This window comes from Hylobates moloch, unplaced genomic scaffold (genome assembly GCF_009828535.3).
Source record: "Hylobates moloch isolate HMO894 unplaced genomic scaffold, HMol_V3 SCAFFOLD_1, whole genome shotgun sequence".
NCBI lineage: Eukaryota > Metazoa > Chordata > Mammalia > Primates > Hylobatidae > Hylobates > Hylobates moloch.
In genome coordinates this window covers 46,650,491-46,670,313 of record NW_026652276.1, presented here as the reverse complement: position 1 = coordinate 46,670,313, position 19,823 = coordinate 46,650,491, and the positions used below count along the sequence as shown (strand labels likewise).

At 39.5% G+C, this 19,823-nt stretch overlaps 1 protein-coding gene and 1 non-coding gene across 9 annotated transcripts in view; one reads left to right on the top strand and one right to left on the bottom strand.

Moving 5' to 3' along the window:
- SLC39A10 (solute carrier family 39 member 10) overlaps window positions 1-19,823 on the top strand; it is a 133,366-nt gene that overhangs the window by 45,756 nt on the left and 67,787 nt on the right. Inside the window, exons 1-2 of one of the 8 annotated variants that reach the window (XM_058440032.1) lie at window positions 6,858-6,999; window positions 7,217-7,430. The exons of 1 other annotated variant lie outside the window; for it this stretch is intronic. In XM_058440032.1, coding sequence (XP_058296015.1) covers window positions 7,406-7,430 — 25 coding nt within the window. In that variant the 5' untranslated portion in view covers window positions 6,858-6,999; window positions 7,217-7,405. 6 more of the 8 variants (XM_058440035.1, XM_032755102.2, XM_032755100.2 and 3 more) reach the window with 6 other exon arrangements.
- LOC116809782 (U6 spliceosomal RNA) lies at window positions 19,408-19,514 on the bottom strand. Its single transcript, XR_004369968.1, has one exon. It is a non-coding gene; the product is annotated as a U6 spliceosomal RNA (small nuclear RNA).

The following is a 19,823-nucleotide window of genomic DNA, read 5'->3' as shown; positions in this document are numbered from 1 at the left end:
GTGTTTGCCATGTTACATGTTACACAGTGCCACAGGTCTCGAATAATGGAAATAATTTGTATCCTTTAAATTTCTCTGGCATCAGTTTTAGAGCTGGAGCTTCAATCCCCAGGCTGAAATAGTCTCTAAAAATGAGTAGTAGCTATTAATTTTGAGGCCTTAGTTCGGAATTTTATCTACATATTGCTGACATCTTCCTTTCTCAAATCTCTTTTTTTTTTTTTTTGAGACAGAGTCTTGCCATGTCACCCAGGCTGGAAAGCAGGGGCGTGATCTCACTGCAACCTCCACCTCCCAGGATCAAGCGATTCTTCTGCTTCAGCAAGTAGCTGGGATTACAGGCACGTGCCACCACATCCAGCTAATTTTTATATTTTTAGTAGAGATGGGTTTTCATCATGTTGGCCAGGCTGGTCTTGAACTCCTGACCTCAAGTGATCCACCCACTTTGGCCTACCAAAGTGCTGGGATTACAGGTGTGAGCCACTGCGCATGGCCCCCTTTTCCAAATCTTAACACCTGTTCTGGTACTTAATATCCCTACACCCCACCACATTGGTATAGCAATATAATTTAGTCTTCCTTGTACTCCTGACTAATGACTTCATCAATGAAAAGAGTCAAATTCTGTAACTTATTTGAAGATATTTTTTCTGAGCCAAACATGAGTGACCAATGGCCTGTCACACAACCCCAGGAAATCCTTAGAATGTATGCCCAAGGTGGTAGTTGAGCAACAGCTTGGTTTTATACATTTTAGGGAGATACAAGACCTAATACATGTACGATGTACATTGGTTTAGTCCAGAAAAGTGGGACAACTGGAAGCAGGGGCTGGTTCCAGGTCTTAAGTGGATTGGAAGATTTTCTGATTGGAAGTTGGTTGAAATAGTTTATGTGAAGACCTGGAATCAATAGGAGGGAGTGTCTGGGTTAAGATAAGGGGCTATGTAGAACTTGGGGATAAGTAGTCAGAAAAGAAATAAAATTTAGCCCAGGCGTGGTGGCTCACACTTGTAATACCAGCACTTTGGGAGGCCAAGGCGGGTGAATCACTTGAGGTCAGGAGTTTGAAAACAGCCCGGCCAACATGGAGAAAACCCGTCTCTACCCAAAAATATAAAAACTAGCTGGGCGTGGTGGTGGGTGCCTGTAATCCCAGCTACTTGGTAGGCTGAGGCAGGAGAATCGCCTGAGCCTGGGAGGCAGAGGTTGCAGTGAGCCGAGATCTCACCACTGCACTCCAGCCTGGGCAACAGAGTGAGACTCGTCTTAAAAAAAAAAAAAAAGAAAACAGAAAATTTTTAAAAAAGGATAAGGGGTTATGGAGACCAAGGTTCTTATTATGCCTATGAAGCCTCCTGGTAGCAGGCTTCAGAGAGAATAAGTTGTAAGTGTTTCTTATCAGACTTTAAAAGACGCCAGACTCTTAGTTAATTCTCTCCTGGATCAGGGGAGACTTGGAAAGGGAAGGGGATTCTCTACGGCAGGGGTCCCCCAGCCACTAGACTGGTTCTGGTGCATGGCCTGTTAGGAACAGGGCCACACAGCAGGAGGTGTCAGGCAGTGAGCATTACTGCCTGAGTTCCACCTCCTGTCAGATCAATGGTGGCATTAGATTCTCATAGGAGCGCAAACCGTATTGTGAACTGTGTATGTGAGGGATCTAGGTTGTGCAGTCCTTATGAGAATCTAACTAATGCCTGATAATCTGAGGTGGAACAGTTTCATCCCAAAACCATCCCCACCCACCCCCATCTGTGGAAAAATTGTCTTCCAGGAAACCAGTCTCTGGTGCCAAAAAAGTTGGGGACTGCTGCTCTACAGAATGTAGATGTTCCCCGCAAGAGACAGTTTTGCAAGGCCATTTCAAAACATGTCAAAGAAATATATTTTGAAGAAAAATACTTTGAATTCTTTCAGAGCCTGCTATCTGTCATGTTGTTATTGCTACAAAAAGTCTCTTTCGTCAATCTTAAGGTCTGTTTTAATGTTAATACTGGTCATCTGTGCCTGAATTTTTTTTTTGAGACAGAGTCTTCTTCTGTCACCCAGGCTGGAGTGCAATGGCACAATCTCAACTCACTGCAACCTCTGCCTCCTGGGTTCAAGTGAGTCTCGCTGCCTTAGCCTCCTGAGTAGCTGGGATTACAGGTGCCCGCCACCATGCCTGGCTAATTTTTGTATTTTTAGTAGAGATGGGATTTTGCCATGTTGGCCAGCTGGTCTCGAACTCCTGACCTCAGGTGATCCACCCGCCTTGGCCTCCCTAAGTGCTGGGATTACAGGCATGAGCCACCATGCCCGGCCTGTGCCTCAATTTTAAAGTGAGGAGAATATAATGAGGCATGTTCAAACATCCATTCCCATCATGCCCGGTACTAGTGTTTCAGGTTGACTTTGGAATGCCGTTGGCAAAGAAGAGATGACCATTCAGTTAGTTGGGAGGCTTAAAATTTTATTTTTGATTCACTGCCTCTCTAGGCATAGCTTTGTCTAAACTTTTAGGCCATGTAAAAGTAATAGTTTAAACTGGAGATGAATTTAAGAAGGGGTCTTGGCCGGGCGCGGTGGCTCACGCTTGTAATCCCAGCACTTTGGGAGGCCGAGGCGGGCGGATCACGAGGTCAGGAGATTGAGACCACGGTGAAACCCCGTCTCTACTAAAAATACAAAAAATTAGCCGGGCGTGGTGGCGGGCGCCTGTAGTCCCAGCTACTCGGAGAGGCTGAGGCAGGAGAATGGTGTGAACCCGGGAGGCGGAGCTTGCAGTGAGCCGAGATTGCGCCACTGCACTCCAGCCTGGGCGACAGAGCGAGACTCCGTCTCAAAAAAAAAAAAAAAAAAAAAAAGAAGGGGTCTTTATCATTGGTTATTACTAATCCTGAATCACGGAAAGAACAAGTAAGTTTGAAAGGCCTGATTTCTTAGAATTAGACATGTTCTTTTTTTGTTTGTTTTGTTTTTTTGAGACAGTTTTGCTTTTGTTGCCCAGGCTGGAGTGCAATGGCGCGATCTCGGCTCACTACAACCTCCACCTCCCAGGTTCAAGCGATTCTCCTGCCTCAGCCTTCCCAAGTAGCTGGGATTATAGGCATGCACCGCCAAGCCTGGCTAATTTTGTATTTTTAGTAGAGATGGGGTTTCTCCGTGTGGGTCAGGCTGGTCTCAAACTCCCGACCTCAGGTGATCCGCCCACCTCGGCCTCCCGAAGTGCTGGGATTATAGGCGTGAGCCACCATACCCGGCAGAATTAGTCATGTTCTTTATAGATTTCATTAAAGACTCTTAACTTTGTTGTGTATGATGACTATTTTCTCCTCTGTAAGAGGGAAACCCAGGTTTATTACATGGACTTCCTTCAGCCACTGCTGAAGATTGGGGTGTGAAGTATGTTTCTTATTTCCTCTTTTGTATTAATAGTTGGTTCTTTTCAAATCCTCTGAGGGGCAAAAAGACTCTTGGATTTACTATACCATGTCTCACAAAGGTAGACTGGTCACATTTGAAATTTTAGACATGTGAACTAATACTGTGGCTGAAGCAGCATGAATAAGCTAAACAATGAAAGGTAAACCATTTACACATAATTCAGTACCTCTCTTTCCCCCAGGTACTGAAAATCATTTATACTATTTTTATAGTTGAGATGAACTTCTTTATGAATCAAGTGAGGTGGCTGGAAAAAGAAAATGTCTTAAACTTTCAGAAAGTTTTATGATTCTAACATATTAGAAAGTCTTTACCCTAACATACTACTTATATATAAAACTGGTAAAGATAAAATGAAATTCATATAGTGATATTGTTGCTGTAGTGGCCATTATTTGACTCAGCAGGTGATTTTGTGTAAGCCTGCAAGTCATTTTCTGAGATTCCTTTTCTCAGTAGGAAAAGTAATATGCTAGTATGCAGATTAATCATTTATTCTATCTGATGATTTTGCTTGAAAATCTGCCCAAATCCGTGTGTATACACTTGAAGGTATATAAATGTTTGGGTGAGTTTAAAAAGTGTTAGGAGACATAGTCTCTATTTTCAAGTTGCTTACCACGTAGTTTTCTATAGGGATGACATTTAAAATGTGTAACAATTAGTAGAGAATAGGCACCAACCAAGTAGAGTGGGAGTGACTAATAACAGCTGGGTCCAAAGAGCTCTATCTTAGCCAGGTATTAACCCACTAGTTCCTAAAATGTGGAGGTCTGGGGAATCTTGAGAGGAAGGACTGGCATAGGGGTGAGAAGCATGGGGGGATACTACTCAGAGCTGCAGCTGTTAACCAACTTGCATTGAAGTATTTCAGTATTTGATTAGTTGGTTCAGCCGTACTTGTGTGTACCAGCTGAACATTAGCCTTGTATATCCATAACTAAAAAAGCAGTGTAGGTGCCCTAAAATATAAGGACTGCAAGTGCTATATCTTATTGATATTTGAAAGAAAGGTTATGTATGTTTTAAGGGTGTTGATAATAATGTGTTCAATAAAATAATTATGAGCCATAAAATATCAAGCTAATTTGGAAGCTTCTTACGATTTGCACACAAAGGATGTACTATCATGATTTTATGAACTCTAAGGACTTTAGTTCTAGGATGAACCTTAGAATATATTTAAAACAATCCCCTTAATTTATCAATGAATCTGAGGACCACAGCCATTGTCTCACATTTAGTGGCAATGGTGAGACTTGAAACTAGGACTCAGGCTTAATCTCTTTCCTCCACACCTCAGGACTTCTCCCTTTGTAAGCAGGAGTGAGGTCCATGCTCTGGCTTTCCAAACAAGGAAAAGGGCATATGAGTAGTTCAGTGTTCTGAACTACGTATGGCAATCAGTAGGCATGTATTAAGCACCATTTTCGTTGTTTTGGATGTTTTTTGTAGAAATACAAAACAAAAAATAACCTTCTTTCATGAAGGTATAATATGCAGGTTAGCGGGACTACCTAGCCATCCATACTGAATGGGTTTGGAAATCCCAACTCTTTTCTCTACCTGCTCTGTGATACCAGGCAAGTTAAAGTCTTGTGTGCCTCAATTTCCTACCTCACCGTGTTATGGGGATTAAATTAATATATATGTAAAGCACTTGGGGAGTACTTGACACATAGTCAAACCTGCGATTACTGCTGTTCATGGTTTTCTCTACTAGACACCAGTAAGGCACCCCCAGAACTCGGTCTATTAAGTAGATTCTGGTTGGATATAGAAACACAGGCACCCCAGGCGGAATGCAGATACGCCTCAACATGTGGATTAAGTAAGAGCCAGGAAGCAGAGTAATGAAGCAAAAGTAAGATGTCCAGAGTCACCTTTTAAGAAAAGGTGGGTTGGTGGTTGCTTAAGAGGGGAGGAGACAATTTAGATGGGATGTATGGCGTGAGCAAAGGGCAAGAATGAGCACGGTGTAGGCATAAGTCCATGGAACTGCTTGGCTGGATCGGGATTTTTTTGTCATAGAGTGTTAAGAAATAATCGATCAATTGAGGAGTAGAGGAGTGAAGACCTTGGAAAGTTGCCAAAAGCCTCGAGAATTTCTCTAAATGCGTGACATGTTCTCAGGACTCAACTTTTTCTTTTAGGCTTGGAAGACCTTGTAAGTGTGCTTTAGAATTAAATGGGTGGGAGGGGGAGTTAGGCAAAACACCTCGCACTTAGCACTAAATAAAGTTTGGTGTTGCCCTGAGACTGAAAAGGTCACTTTAACAAAGGGGGCGGGATTAACTTAACATAGATGTTTAACTCGTATACAGATGAACATTCCAGTTGATCACTCTGAAGCTTTTTGGCTAAAGCGTTTGGGTTTAGAGCTTCCATTACTCATCCGCCTTGCCCAAGGCCTCAGCAACCCACGTTCTAAAGCCAGCAGAAAAGGCGAATGATAAAGGGCGCTCCACGCATGCGTTAAGAAGCCGCCCCAACTCCCCCGCGGCGTTCTTTCTTGGAACAAAACTAGCGCGGAGCCACGGAACTCCGCAGTTTGCGTAGACTTGAATTTCCTATTGCTCGGACGATCCATGTGGAATCCGTGAGTAGTGCGACTCCTTTACGCAACTGGCGTTATCCGAAGTGAATAGCTAGGTGGCGCGTGTACGCCCATAGCGTAGCACCATAGGCGGACGGGGTGCGGCTGCGCAGGGAGCTGAGTGGACCTTGTACGCCGCAAGCGTAGCAGGGTGTCTGACGCGCCGGTTTCTGCGACGCAGTTAGCGCAGTCGGCTTTGGTGAATACACGATTTGGTGCAGCCGGGGTTTGGTACCGAGCGGAGAGGAGATGCACACGGCACTCGAGTGTGAGGTAACTATAAAACCCCGATTTGTTTACATTCCCTCCCCCAGAACCGGCCCCGTGCGCGGCGGAGACTGCGAGTCCCGGGACGGCGTGGGGGTAGAAAGGGAGAACAGAACCGGGGAGTCGGGGCTGGTTCCCTCGGGGATGCGGGCGCTGGGGTTCCCGCAGCTGCTGCAGTCGGCGGCGGCGAGCCGAAGCAGAGCGCGTGGTGGGCAGAGTGTTGGGCGCCGCGGCTCCCCGTGTGCGGTCTGGGCTGCTGCGGGCCGCGGGATCGGGAGCCGGCGGCGTCCACTTCGCGTGGGGAGCCTCGCGCCCCCCTCACCCTCCTGTGGAGGTTGGCGGAGACTCGCGGGCCGCGCCCGGGGTGGGGGAGTGACCGCTGGGCGGACGGCGGCGGTTAGGGGGCTGCGCGCCGGCCGCGGATGGCGTCGCAGACGCGGGCGGGCGAGGCTTTGGGGATCTGTAGGCAGGTCTTCGGGGGCTTGGTGACCGGCGCCCCGGTTTTTTCTTCTCCAGTCCTCCTCTCTGGTCTGTAATGCGGCGAGGGGACCCCGGGCTGGAGCCTCGGCGCCGCTGTTCCGGACTGAGGCTAACGGACGGCGGCGCCTCTGCTCCTACTACTTTTCTCCCGGACCAACCGAAAAGCCGAGGCGGAGCGCGGGGGTGTGAAGATCTCGGGCTGCTGGGGGTCCCTGGAGCTGAGGGTGAGGGTGGGGCCGGGTCGGTGGGACAGGCCGGGTGGGCCGGAGGTGGTGTGGCCGCCCGGCTTTGTTCCGGAAAGCCCTTAGGTGGAGAGCGATGTGGGGCGCGGCAGGGGGAGCGCGTAGAGGAACCTTTGCGCACCACCTCTCCGGGTCTGGAAATCTGCCTCTCTGGGGGTCCCTCGAACGCCCCAGCTAAGAAGGGCGGGGGCCTTGCCAGGGCGCGAGCAACATGACGTTCAAGGTCTTCCTGTGGCTTCTGTAAAGAAATGTTCACGTGGGAGCCTGTCCACATGGGCTGTACTAAGGATCTGGCACAAGGAAGAAATATCACTGCAGAACCCGAAGCCCTCCGTTGGAAGGGTCGTTCACTCGAGTACCTATTCTAAGTAACAGTGACACAAAACACATGTTAGAAAAAAACAAAAAGTATGGTAGGTTATACTGTTTTTTTTAAAAAAACTTCTATTTATGCCTTTTGCTGTTAAGTGCTCTAATTTTACATTGGAACTGAGTCATTCTTGGAGCAAAACTAGAATGTAATAGGTTTACATTTCCTTTGTGTTTTCTTTTTGGATGTGTATCTAAATTGTACATAATTAAGAACAAGCAAGTAATGGAAAAGCTGGAGATGTAGAACTTAGTTCCTTCTAACTTAGTATGCAATTGAAAGCCTCAACTCAAGACTCCTGTGTATTGTTTTGTATTAGGACTCTATTGTACAAATATTTGAGTACCTTAATATGAGCCAGTTACTTTTTCTAGATCTTGGATCCATGCCAGACAACGCACATTCTGCAGACACTGGTTACTCCAGTGGTTCCTTACTGGAAACAGATACATAATATCAGTGATAAGTGCTGTGAAGAAAATAAAACAATGATGTGCTGGTAGGGATTTTTAACTTTTTTGTGTGATGAACCACAGAATGATGGTTTTAAATATGTGAAATACATAGAATTGCAACAGAAACCAGTTATAATGAAATAATGAAGATACTAAATATGACATCTATATTTTAGTAAAGCATTAGTGAGGACTGTAAATGATCTTTAAAGAATTTGGCTTAAATTTAATCTAAAATTCCTATCAGGTGTTTCACATCGCTGTAATTTTTGCCTGCATTCGTAACTGAAGAGATAAGTAAATGTCAGAGGTTAATATAAATCGATTTTTCTTTTTTTTCCTGTCCATATTTACAAACATTCTGCGTTCTGTACATAGATGCCTGGATAAGAATCCCTGTGCAAGAATGACTTTGGTGCTACTTTAAAAGAAGTGGTTGGGGAAGACCTCATAGGAAATGACATCAATAATATATTGCGTGATAACCTATACTAGTTCTTACTGTTACCAATTTAAATTCTAACTGCTTAAAAGCTAACACGGTCCTTCCCTTTTTTTGAGCACCTGATTTGAAGTACTTTGAGTAGGCCTCAAGTGTAGTATGCAAGTGCTAATCTAGCGGCTGTGCCTTTTTCAAAAGTGATTTTTGGAGAAGATAGGATGTAGTATTATAGCAAGGAAAATTCAGCATCTGGGATGATCATTTGCTTCTGATTAGAGAAATTTACCTTGTTAATATTCTGTTCACCCAGCCCTTCTACCCTCAGGGTTGACCAATACTGGAAAAAATTTAGGGCTTTGGAGTGAAATTTTAAAGATTCAAAACCTTGATCTGTTAATTAGTTTGCTTACCTTGAGGAAGTTGCTTATCTTAATCTTCTATTTGAACTTCAAGTACAAAAACCCTACTCACGGACTTAACTGTGACCATTAAATGAGATAACCAAAAGGCTGAAGATGATAGTGAGTTGATTTTACCTTTTTTCTACATACAGACGTTTCAGTTCTTTCATTAGTGGTTGAAGGTCTGCGTTCTTTTTCTCCCTCCACTCCCTCCTTGACTACCCCCAGAATGAGCTTTGATGGTCTCTACTGGGTCTTTGCGGGGGATACAGTTATCCTGTTGTTTTTGTTCTGTTGCTTATATATAATATTCATGGATTTATTTCTGCTTCTCTTCCATTTTCTAATTTATAATAACATGTGCATCTTGTTTTCCCTGCCAAACTAAATTTCTTGAGAGGGTACGTACTGCACAGTTTTTTTTGTCACATACGACTTATGACACATGAATATGCAGAGCTCGTCAAGCTCTTTAATTAAGTTTAAAATGCTAATTGAGTGAATCAAAACTTAAATTCACCACTGTGGTTAGGCTAAAAATGTCAGCTTGTATTTATATAGTGCTTACCTCAGTATTCGAAATACCATGAGTTTTGTATCAGAAGGACATTATTACTAGTGCATTTTAAAGTGATACCAGTCATAGTTGCAAAAGAAAGTACACAATGGGAAATGGAAGAAAATGTAGGGAATCAAAACAACTAGTTTTTTCCTTTATAACAGAAGTTTTATAATTCATCTTTTATGTAAGTGTAATTCTCATTAAAAATACCCTAAAGCTTAAAAGTTTGCAAGGCTGCCCAGCCTAACCCACAACAGTTTGCTGCCCCCTAGCGTTTGATGCCCTTCACCTTTTCCTAAAATAAGATAATGTTTAAATTACAATTAGATTTACTTAGTGCTATAAATCTGGTCTATTTTAAAGTTTCCTCCGGCTAGTTAGTGTTGCTAATAAGATGGACGTAAGTGTTTTTGAACTGGTTAATTCTGATTGCTTTTAGCCCCCAGTTTTCCAAATAGGGTGAATTTTGGGTAGAGATAGAACAATCACCAAGTTACCTTGCTCCAAAAAAGAAATTTATGTATGGGATTGTTTTCAAAGCGGGAAGTTAGCTGTGTAAATAAAACAATTTTATATATTTAATCTGGGCTCCTCCTTATCTTGAATGATATAAAAATCTACTTTCTAGATTAATTTAGTTCCGTATAACTTTGTATCGCTTTGACTGTACTAATAATAAAGTTTGAAAATGTTAAATTTACATTGTGAGCTTTTTTTAAAATTCGAATTTGTTTGGTACTATGACTTTTATAGAATGATTCTTAAAAATAGTTTCAAGGACCTCTTCATAGCCACAAGATTTCCTTTTTTATATCATTAATATTATTTTATATGAATACTGTAATGAAACCCAAGTATTCAGTTTACACACAGATATTATACCACAGTATACCACTACACAAAGGCAATGAACAAATAACATTCTACAAAATCTACTTTACAGAAAGGATTTTCTATAGTCAATGCAAACCTCTTAAGGTTTTAGGTTTTATTTAGATTATTGCAATATCAGTATTTCAAACTCTTTTTTTCTTTTTATTATCCTATAAAAGTTCTGTGGATAGGCCACAGGATAACTTTTAGCTTTTTCTAAAATATCCAAACATATTCTCAATAAAAAATTATTGGAATGCTTAAAAGTACAGTAGGTATGAAGAAATATAGAACCAAAATTACAGTTTTAAATAATAGTATGTATTTGTTTATATAGAGACAAGGGTCTTGCCATGTTGTCCAGGCTGGTGACAAACTCTTGGGCTCCCAAAGTGCTGGGATTACAGGCATGAGCCACTGTGCCCAGCCAGTAATACTAAATTATTTCCAAATTGACTGCTTAGGAGACTACATACAATGTTCACACATGTTAAAACAGGACACAATTCATTGTATCACATCAGTAATTCTGTGTCGAATACTATTTTTCTATCAGAACGTAAGGGTTTTTTTGGATTGCCAGATACAAGGAGTGGTTATTTAATAGGTTTTTAATGGTAGATTTTTTTTATGTTAAAAGATGTTAGAATAGGATGCTACTGGTGATACAGGTTTGCAGGCTTGTACAAGTATAAGAACAAAATCTAAAGTCTTGCTCAGGTAGTGTTTATTTTCACAATCTAAAAAATATTTTATAACCTACTTTTATAATCATGTTTTATAATTACTCATTTTTAGATACTGCTGAAAGAGAAGTATCGGATAATACTTATCCTTGTATTAATATTTCTAATCAATTTTACCCTTTTATATACTCGACTTTGGGGGACCGCCCATCCCGTTAAGATTTTTAGGGATTAGAAAAGCAAGAATGTTTTAGGATGTATCCTTATTAATATTATGTACTTTCATAGGATGAGAAGTATTGTTATAAGAACTGTGAACTATGAAGGAGGTTAATTTTAATCCTCTATGATGAAGATTTAATCAGTGATCACTTTAGGTTTTAGATTTTCATTGAATAAAGGAAGAAGAAAAACCTCAATCACTTTTAGTGTAGTAAAAAGATCACAAAGATATGTATCCTACTGTGGTGGTCCCTTTTTTTTTTTTTTTTTTTTTTTTTTTTGGACAGTGTCTCTGTTCCCCAGGCTGGAGAGTGCAGTGGTGAGATCAGGGCTCACTGCAGCCCTGACCTCCTGGGCTTGGGTCATCCCCTACCTCATCCTTCCTATAGCTGGGAATATAGGAGGGTGTGCCACCATGCCTAGCTGATGTTTTGTGTTTTTTATTGTAGAGACAAGAGTTTCACCATGTTTCCCAGGCTGGTCTCAAACTCTTGGACTCAAGTGAGCTACCTGCCTTGGCCTCCTGAAGTGCTGGGATTACAGGCATGAGCCACCGTGCCCAGCGTATGCTATTACTTTAATATCTATAAATAAAAAGAAACAATTTCAGATATTCCTTGCCTTCCCACCGCTAGACTTTTTTTCTAAATTCACTTTTATATATTTGAATTTTTCGGTTTTAAAATAGTGGTTTCCCCTATAATTGTCTGCTGGATTGACACTTTAAAAAAAAAATGTGTAAATTAAATTCGAGTCAGCAAACTATGGGCCAAATATCCCTGCTTCTGTAAATTGGAACAGAACTTGCTTATTCATGTGTGTATTGTCTATAGCTGCTCTTGTGGTAAAATACTTGAGTAGAAAAATTCAGTCAAATGATCATTTCATAGGTAATGTGAATTTGCAGGTGTTCTTTACCTACATAGTACAGAAGCTTTTTGTCTCTTTCCCCTTTCCATTTTGCCTCTACAGAGGGAATTATGCTTTATTACGCTTGGATTCGGAAAAGGAGTGTGAAGCCCTTGGCTTTCAACTGTGGGTTACCACCTAACTGTCACACTGTTTGTAGCTACTTATGTAGCTCTCTCACAGTTTACCTTTTCTAATTGAAAAGCTGATTGTGTCTTCCTTGTAACTCTCTCAGAGCAGGAAATGGATCATATTTTTATGCTGCCTATGTCTCATGTCTTCTTTCCCTTCCCCTTTCCCTCCTGTATTCTCACTCCCGTCATAAAGCAGTTCAAAACTGCATGCTTACAGGCCTGTGAACAAATATTTTGGTATATTAACTCAGTGCACTTCTACTGAAGATGACTCCTTACATTATTTTGCTTGCATGTAAAGAAATATACTCTGCACTGTGTTATGGAGGAACGTAGCTTCTTGATGAAAGGGGCTAGGGAAAGATTGATTTAAATACTTTATCAATATAAATGAAATAATACATGGTGTTACTACATTATAAAATCAATAAAACAATGTAAGAAAATTAACATGTAATAATAAGTATAATATACACATAACATGGTATTCTGTGTATATATACATTATAAGGCAGTGAGATCATGTTTTCTATTCCCATGGACCTTTTTTAGAAAAGCATATCACCTGACTTCATAATTTTTTAAATGTTTGGAATATACTGTTTTTAAGATTTTGGTTTTATGGTGTTTCAAGAATATAGAAGTTATGAAACAAAATAAGAAAAAGTAAATTGTATATTAAAACAGAAAAAAGACGGGTTTTAAATTAGGATAGTCTAGTTTTTTTCTTTTTTTGTTTTTTTTTCAACTTCTATTTTAGATTCAGGGGGTACATGTACAGGTTTGTTACCTGGGTTATATTGTGTGATGCTGAAGTTTAGGGCATGAATGATCCTGTCACCCAGGTACTGAGCATAGTACCCAACAACTAGTTTTTCAGCCCTTTCCCTCCTCCTTCCCTCTCATTTTTTCCAAATAAAGTGAATAATTGAATGTATGTAACATCCTATGAAAGTAATACAGTGTACATATAGAATTTATTTTCAAGCAAATAGTCATGCCAGTTAAAAATTGAAAATCAGAAAGGTATGCTAAAGTTAAATCACTGAAATATATTAAGAAAAAAAGTTCTTTAAATTCACTGTAAATATAATTTCATGGAATATATAATTTCTAAAACAAATTCTTAAATCTTTTTCTATGAAGATTTTTGCCTAAACGTAAGTACTTAAAGTTTTTTAGTTAACTGATATGTGTGTGAAAGTGTTGGATGTTAGTGCAACTGACATTTTTCTTTTTCCTAAAAAAGAAATAGATGTTAGGGGTTTTAGTTTTTTAGGAGTTATTTTTAATTATAGCTTTTTTAAAAAAAAATAAGAAAATATACACTAAAATATGGGGAGAAGAAACTTTTAAAATTTAGCAGCAGTCATAGAAGAAATTGCAAAAACCTTAATAAGTTTCATTGCATGTATGTACATGAAAACATCTATACATGAAAGGGAAAACATCATGATCAAAATAAAAAGGAACATAATAGAACTGAAGGGTTTTTGCAGAAAATGTGACCGAATCATGTTATGTAAAAGCTCATATATGTTGGAAAAAATATTGAGACATCAGGAATAACTTTAAAAATATGAATTAAAAATAAGGTAAGACCTTTTATTTATTTAAAAATTTATAATAATGTGAATGAGAGTGCTATGATCATACTGCTGGTGGCAGTATGACCAAGCTTAATTTCTCTAGAAATCAATTTGGAAAGTAAGTATATTACAAAACCTGAAAAGTGTTAAAATTTTTATAGTTTTTCCCCTCATCTTGGAATTCATTCAAGGCAAGTAATCAAAGATAATAGCACAAATTGGAATTAAAATGTTTGCATATTGTGTTTAAAACTGCAAACAGGCTGGGTGCAGTGGCTCACACCTGTAATCCCAGCACTTTGGAAAGCCGGGGTGGGAGGATTACTTAAGGCCAAGAGTTCGAGACCATCCTGGACAACATAGGGAAACCACCATCTCGACAAAAAAATTAGCCGGGTGTGAGGTTGGGCGCGGTGGCTCACGCCTGTAATCCCAGCGCTTTGGGAGGCTGAGGGGGGCTGGATCACCTGAGGTCAGGAGTTTGAGACTAGCCTGGCCAACATGGCGTCTCTATTAAAAATACAAAAAAATTAGCTGGGTGTCTCTATTAAAAATACAAAAAATTAGCTGGGTGTGGTAGCAGGCGCCTGTAATCCCAGCTACTTGGGAGGCTGAGGCAGGAGAATTGCTTGAACCTGGGAGATGGAGGTTGCAGCGAGCAGAGATGGTGCCATTGCACTCCAGCCTGGGCGACAGAGCGAGACTCTGTCAAAAAAATAAAAGCCAGGTGTGGTGGTGCGCACCTGTAGTCCCAGCTATGTGGGAGGATGGCTTCAGCCCAGGAATTTGAGACTTTACTGAGCTATCATTGCACCACTGCACTATAGCCTGGGCAACAGTGGAAACCTGCCTCAAAAAATAAATAAGTACTTGAAAAACCCACAGACAAATGCTTATGAAAATCTTAAAGCTAGAATTCATTTTCTTCCACGTGACATTATTTTATTGGTTTGTCAACTAAAATTTAATTTATAATTGCCAACTTCTAGGTTTTTTTCAAAGTTATACATGGATATAGTTTAAAGAATCAAATAGTTGTGTGAAGTTTCTTGGGGGAAAAGTCAGTCCCCTGTCTGCTCCTTCCATATTCTGCCTAGAGAGATAAGGAACCCCTTAATTCCTTTAGTTGAATATTTTGCTATTCATTACCATGTCTCCAGATAACATGTTCATTACTTGCAGCTGATTTTCAGTTCTAACCATTATCTATTTAATGAAGAATGATTTTAGTGCTCTTTTCACTTCTCTGCATTCCTTTCTATTTCCTGTACTCCAGTTTCTCAGTACAATTTTCATTGTAATTTTGGTTTAGAACAGTATTTGGTGTTATATTTTTATGCTATAAATGTTATTTTATGCAATGTGCCATTGTAATAAACGACTACTTTCCTACACAACTTTGTTTTTTCTGGTAATAATTAGCTTGATTTTTTTGTCCTTTTATTTAATGTGCATATATCAAAAGACCCCAGCTCTGTGTTTCTGAATGTAGCTATATAAGAAAGGGGAATGTGGTCAAGACTCTATGTTCACGAATTTTATGTAGTTTTAAAAAATTAATTGGACAGAAAGCTCCCATGTTGGGGAATAAGTAGCCTCTGTGTTGTCTGAAACATAAAAAAAGTCAATATTATACAAAGATTGACTTGGAGATTCTTTGATTTTTTTTTTCCCCTGACGTCATGGAAAAGAAGGATCATTTTAGCTAGCAGTTTTTACAATGGCAAGCTGGTATAAAATCAAGGATGTATAACAGTGACAAGACACTGAAAAAGGGAAGGGGTGAGAATGCATGGAATAATAAAGATTTGAGGTAGTGCAGCAGTAGCTATTTGAAAATAAAGTGATGAGTGGGAAGAGAACAACAAGCTGTTGCCAGGCTGGAGTATAGTGGGTACGATCACAGCTCACTGCAGCCTTGACCTCCCAGGCTCAAGTAATCCTCCCACCTGAGCCTCCCAGGTAGCTGGGACTACAGGCATGGGCTACCACACCTGGCTAATTTTTAAAACATTTTCTATAGAGATGGGTTTTGGCCATGTTGCTCAGGCTAGTCTCAAATTCCTGGGCTCAAGCCATATGCCTGCTTTGGTCTCCCAAAGTGCTGGGATTACAGGTGTGAGCCACTGCATCCGGCTGGTTAGCACTGTAAGTCTGCTTCATAATGCATGTAACTAAAATCATAAACATTTTAGTAGCTTCAAAAGACATCCCAACGATTCCATTTACTAATCTCAGATGTTTGTATTCACAAATAGCAGAACAGAGGTAGCAATATTACAGGTAGCTTTCTCCAATATGGTTCCAGGTTCCCTGTAATGAAAGGCTGAAAAGCAGAAATGCAGGTAGTTGTTTTGACATTTGATGAGAAAATGTAGGTTTGTACATGAATGTATAGAATACAATAAAGATAGATATGATGTGTTGTTGATTGATTTGATACCTTAAATCAAGGTATAAATGTTTATATTCTCTCTCCAGTTAGTGAAACAGGAGAACTGAGTTAATACCCAAGCTCAATTAGCATGCACTTAACTTTTTATATGAATGAATCTCAGTGGAAAGATTGGGTTGCCTGAACTGTGCTTTTATTTATTTATTGGAACAGTTGCAGTGGCATTCCAAACTGTGAATATGATTTCCAGTAGATTAGATAGCTGGTGAAGTAGGGGGATGAAAAAGCAAACCATGAAGCTGTAAGAGGATTTTGTGGTCCCTGCTGAGAACTCATTACTACAATACTTTTTATCCCTTGAAGAATTTTCTAATGTCAGTGAAACTGGTAAGGTGTGGTGAGTCATTCCAACTTCTGCTGAGATACTAGTGAATTGGGTGCCTCCTGTAATCTAGAGCAGGTCTTGGATGTGCTAACGATGCATGTGGTCTTGTAGTATTTTGTTAGCATTCTTTCAAAAGAGTCACAACAGAGAGACTCCTCCCCCACCACCATACTTTTTGTAATTTAAGTGAAAGATACATAATACTACATCTAATAATGGTATTACCTTAGGTTAATATATTTAATTGCTTTACAAAGCAGTTTTGTATACATTAGTTTATTTGGTGGTAAGTGTAGGTATTATTTCCCATTTTGCAGAGAGAAAATAGTGGCACAACTGGGACGAACTAGAGACAGGTTTCTGATTCCTGGTTCTGTACTGTGTACAAAATACCACATTTAATGGATATATGAGAAGTAGGGACAGAACTCAATTTATATTATTATTAATAGCTTGCACTTAAATAACATTTAAATATTGCAAATAATGTAGGAAAATTAACATATTTTACTAAAATATGTACATAATTTTATTTGGTTCTTATAGTTACTATAAAATAGAACAGAAATTAACAGTCCCGCTTTATAAGTAGTAATAAGACTTCAAGTGGTTAAGGGACTTGCTCAAGGACTCATAGCTAATAAATGGCAGAGTCAGATCTCTAACATCTTTGACTCCTAGGCTAATCTATCTTCACTATGCACATAGTTTCACTGCTTCTCTGTTACTCTGTGTGTGCCATTACTGAATCACAGAAGGAAACTAAATTGATACTTGACTACCTACATTGCTGTCAAGATAAAGTTTGATAAAGCCATTCAGTCACATAGCTATCAGCTGTGTTTATATGATTGAGGCTATAAGTAAAACTGATTTCAACCATTTAAAGTAGTCCTGTAATGAAACTTAAAAAATGAAGTCCTTTATGAAATTAGGAAACTGCATATACATTTATTGAATAGATTTTCACATTAAGTTTACTTAAAACATGGTATATTATTCAGGATGAGGGTTTTAGTGATTAATCTTTTGGTTTCTACCTTATTTACCTTCAGAATAGCAATCTGGGACATTTAAAAAGCTTGCTTTAAAACCTTTCTAAGCAACTTACAGTATAGTATCTTTTCCCTATCATTATTAGCATATTTTGTGTGTTTGTGTGCATGTGCACATGTGCATACACATACGGGTATGAAAGAAAGAATTGTGATACAGATATTAACTTCTTGTTCTTTCATTTGGTCTTCATTTTCCTTTAAAAAAATACTCCCCAGAGTAAAAAGAGGTGTTTTTTTGTTGTTGTTTGTTTGTTTTTTGGTTGTTGGTTTTGGTTTTAGTGAAATGAGTTAAGTAGATTACACACAGGCAATAAGTACTAAATTGATCGGGCCGGGTACTGTCGCTCGCAGCCAGCACTTTGGGTCACATCCCAGCACTTTGGGAGGCTGAGGCGGGCGGATTACCTGAGGTCAGGAGTTCAAGACCAACCTGGCCAACATAGTGAAACCATGTCTCTACTAAAAATACAAAAATTAGCCAGGCAGGCGCCTGTAATCCCAGCTACTCAGGAGGCGAGGCAGGATAATCCCTTGAACCCAGGAGGCAAAGGTTACACAGTCAGCCGAGATCGTGCCACTGTGCTCCAGCCTAGGCAACAGGGTGACTCCCTCTCAGAAAAAAAAAAAAAAATTACTAAGTTGATTGGCCTCTCCAGCAGTTGGAACTGGGATTATTTTAGTATTTATCTGCTATTTTTCTTACTATGTCAGACAGTCATTTTGTTAAGTAATCTAAATTTATTCACAATGTCTTGTTTTTTTCTATTGAGTAAGTCGTATTAGGAGACAATTTCTTTTCCCTTAAAGTCTTTGTAGTATGTTTTAGATGACTTACTTTAATAAAGATCTCACAGTGTTCTGGTTTTAAGATATACAAATATGCTACTGTAGTAGACTAAAGAGCCCCTGTCTTTCAAGTCAGAGAAATGCCACAGACTTGAAATAACAGCTTAATCACGTTAGATACCTTCTCTGGGTCTCAGATTCCTTGTACATAACATTATTTAGCTAAATACACCTGAGGATTTTTAAAATCTCAAACATTCTACATTTTTATTATGTTCATCTATATGAAATAAAAGACAATCTAAGACAAAATATCTGTAGGAATATTTGTCATGTTGGCCATTTGTATATATTCCTACTGAACTTGTTATTTAGGTGTTTAATTTTATTTAAAAATTTTAAAATTTGTATCTTGGCATTTTACACATCTCAGAACTACAATCCAAAGCCTACAGTTAAGGTTTTTGTAGGCTGGGCACGATGGCTTACACCTGTAATCCCAGCAGCTTGGGAGGCTGAGGTGGGAGGATCCCTTGAGCCCAGGAGTTTGAGACCAGCATGGGCAACATAGTGAGAGCTCATCTCTATATGAAAAATAAAAATAAATAAATGTCTTTAAAAAAGGTTTTTGAGCCGGGCGCTGTGGCTCACACCTGTAATCCCAGCACTTTGGGAGGCCGAGGTGGGTGGATAACAAGTTCAGGAGATCAAGACCATCCTGGCCAACATGGTGAAATCCTGTCTCTACTAAAAATACAAAAATTAGCTGGGTGTGGTGGTGTTTGCCTGTAGTCCCAGCTACTCGGGAGGCTGAGGCAGGAGAATTGCTTGAACCCTGGAGGTGGAGGTTGCAGTGAGTGGAGATCACGCCACTGCACTCCAGCCTGGTGACAGAGCAAGATTCTGTCTCAAAATAAAAAAGTTTTTTGTAAGCCTTTACAGGAGAAATTGCTATGGAGAATATCAACCCTAATTCCTTTTTTTTTTTTTTTTGACAAAATGGTATATATTCATTATGTACAACATGTATTTTGAGATATGTATACATTGTGGAATGTCTAAATTGAGCTAACAAAATACATTATTTCACATACTTACCATGTTTTTTGTGGTGAGAACATTTAACAATATAGACCATTTCACAAATTTGCATGTTATCTTTGTGCAGGGGCTATGCTAATCTTCTCTGTATTGTTTCAATCTTGGTGTATGTGCTACTGAAGCAAACACCCTAATTCCTTTCATGTAAGGATCTAGTTAACCTTTCTCTTAAGTATAACCATGTATTTTGTTAAGCAATATCTTTTTGTTACCAAAAATGCCATTTCTTTCTGGTTAGAAAATTGATTTTCTATTACAATGTTTTTTAGAGTGCGTGTAAAACCTGATGAAATTTGAATAAGGTTTGTAGTTAATAGTATTGATGTCAGTTTCTTGGTTTTCAACATGTACTACAGTTATGTAAGATGTTATTGGGAAAAGTTGGGGAAAGAGTACATGGAAACTCTGAACTAATTTTACAACTTCTTGTGAATCTTA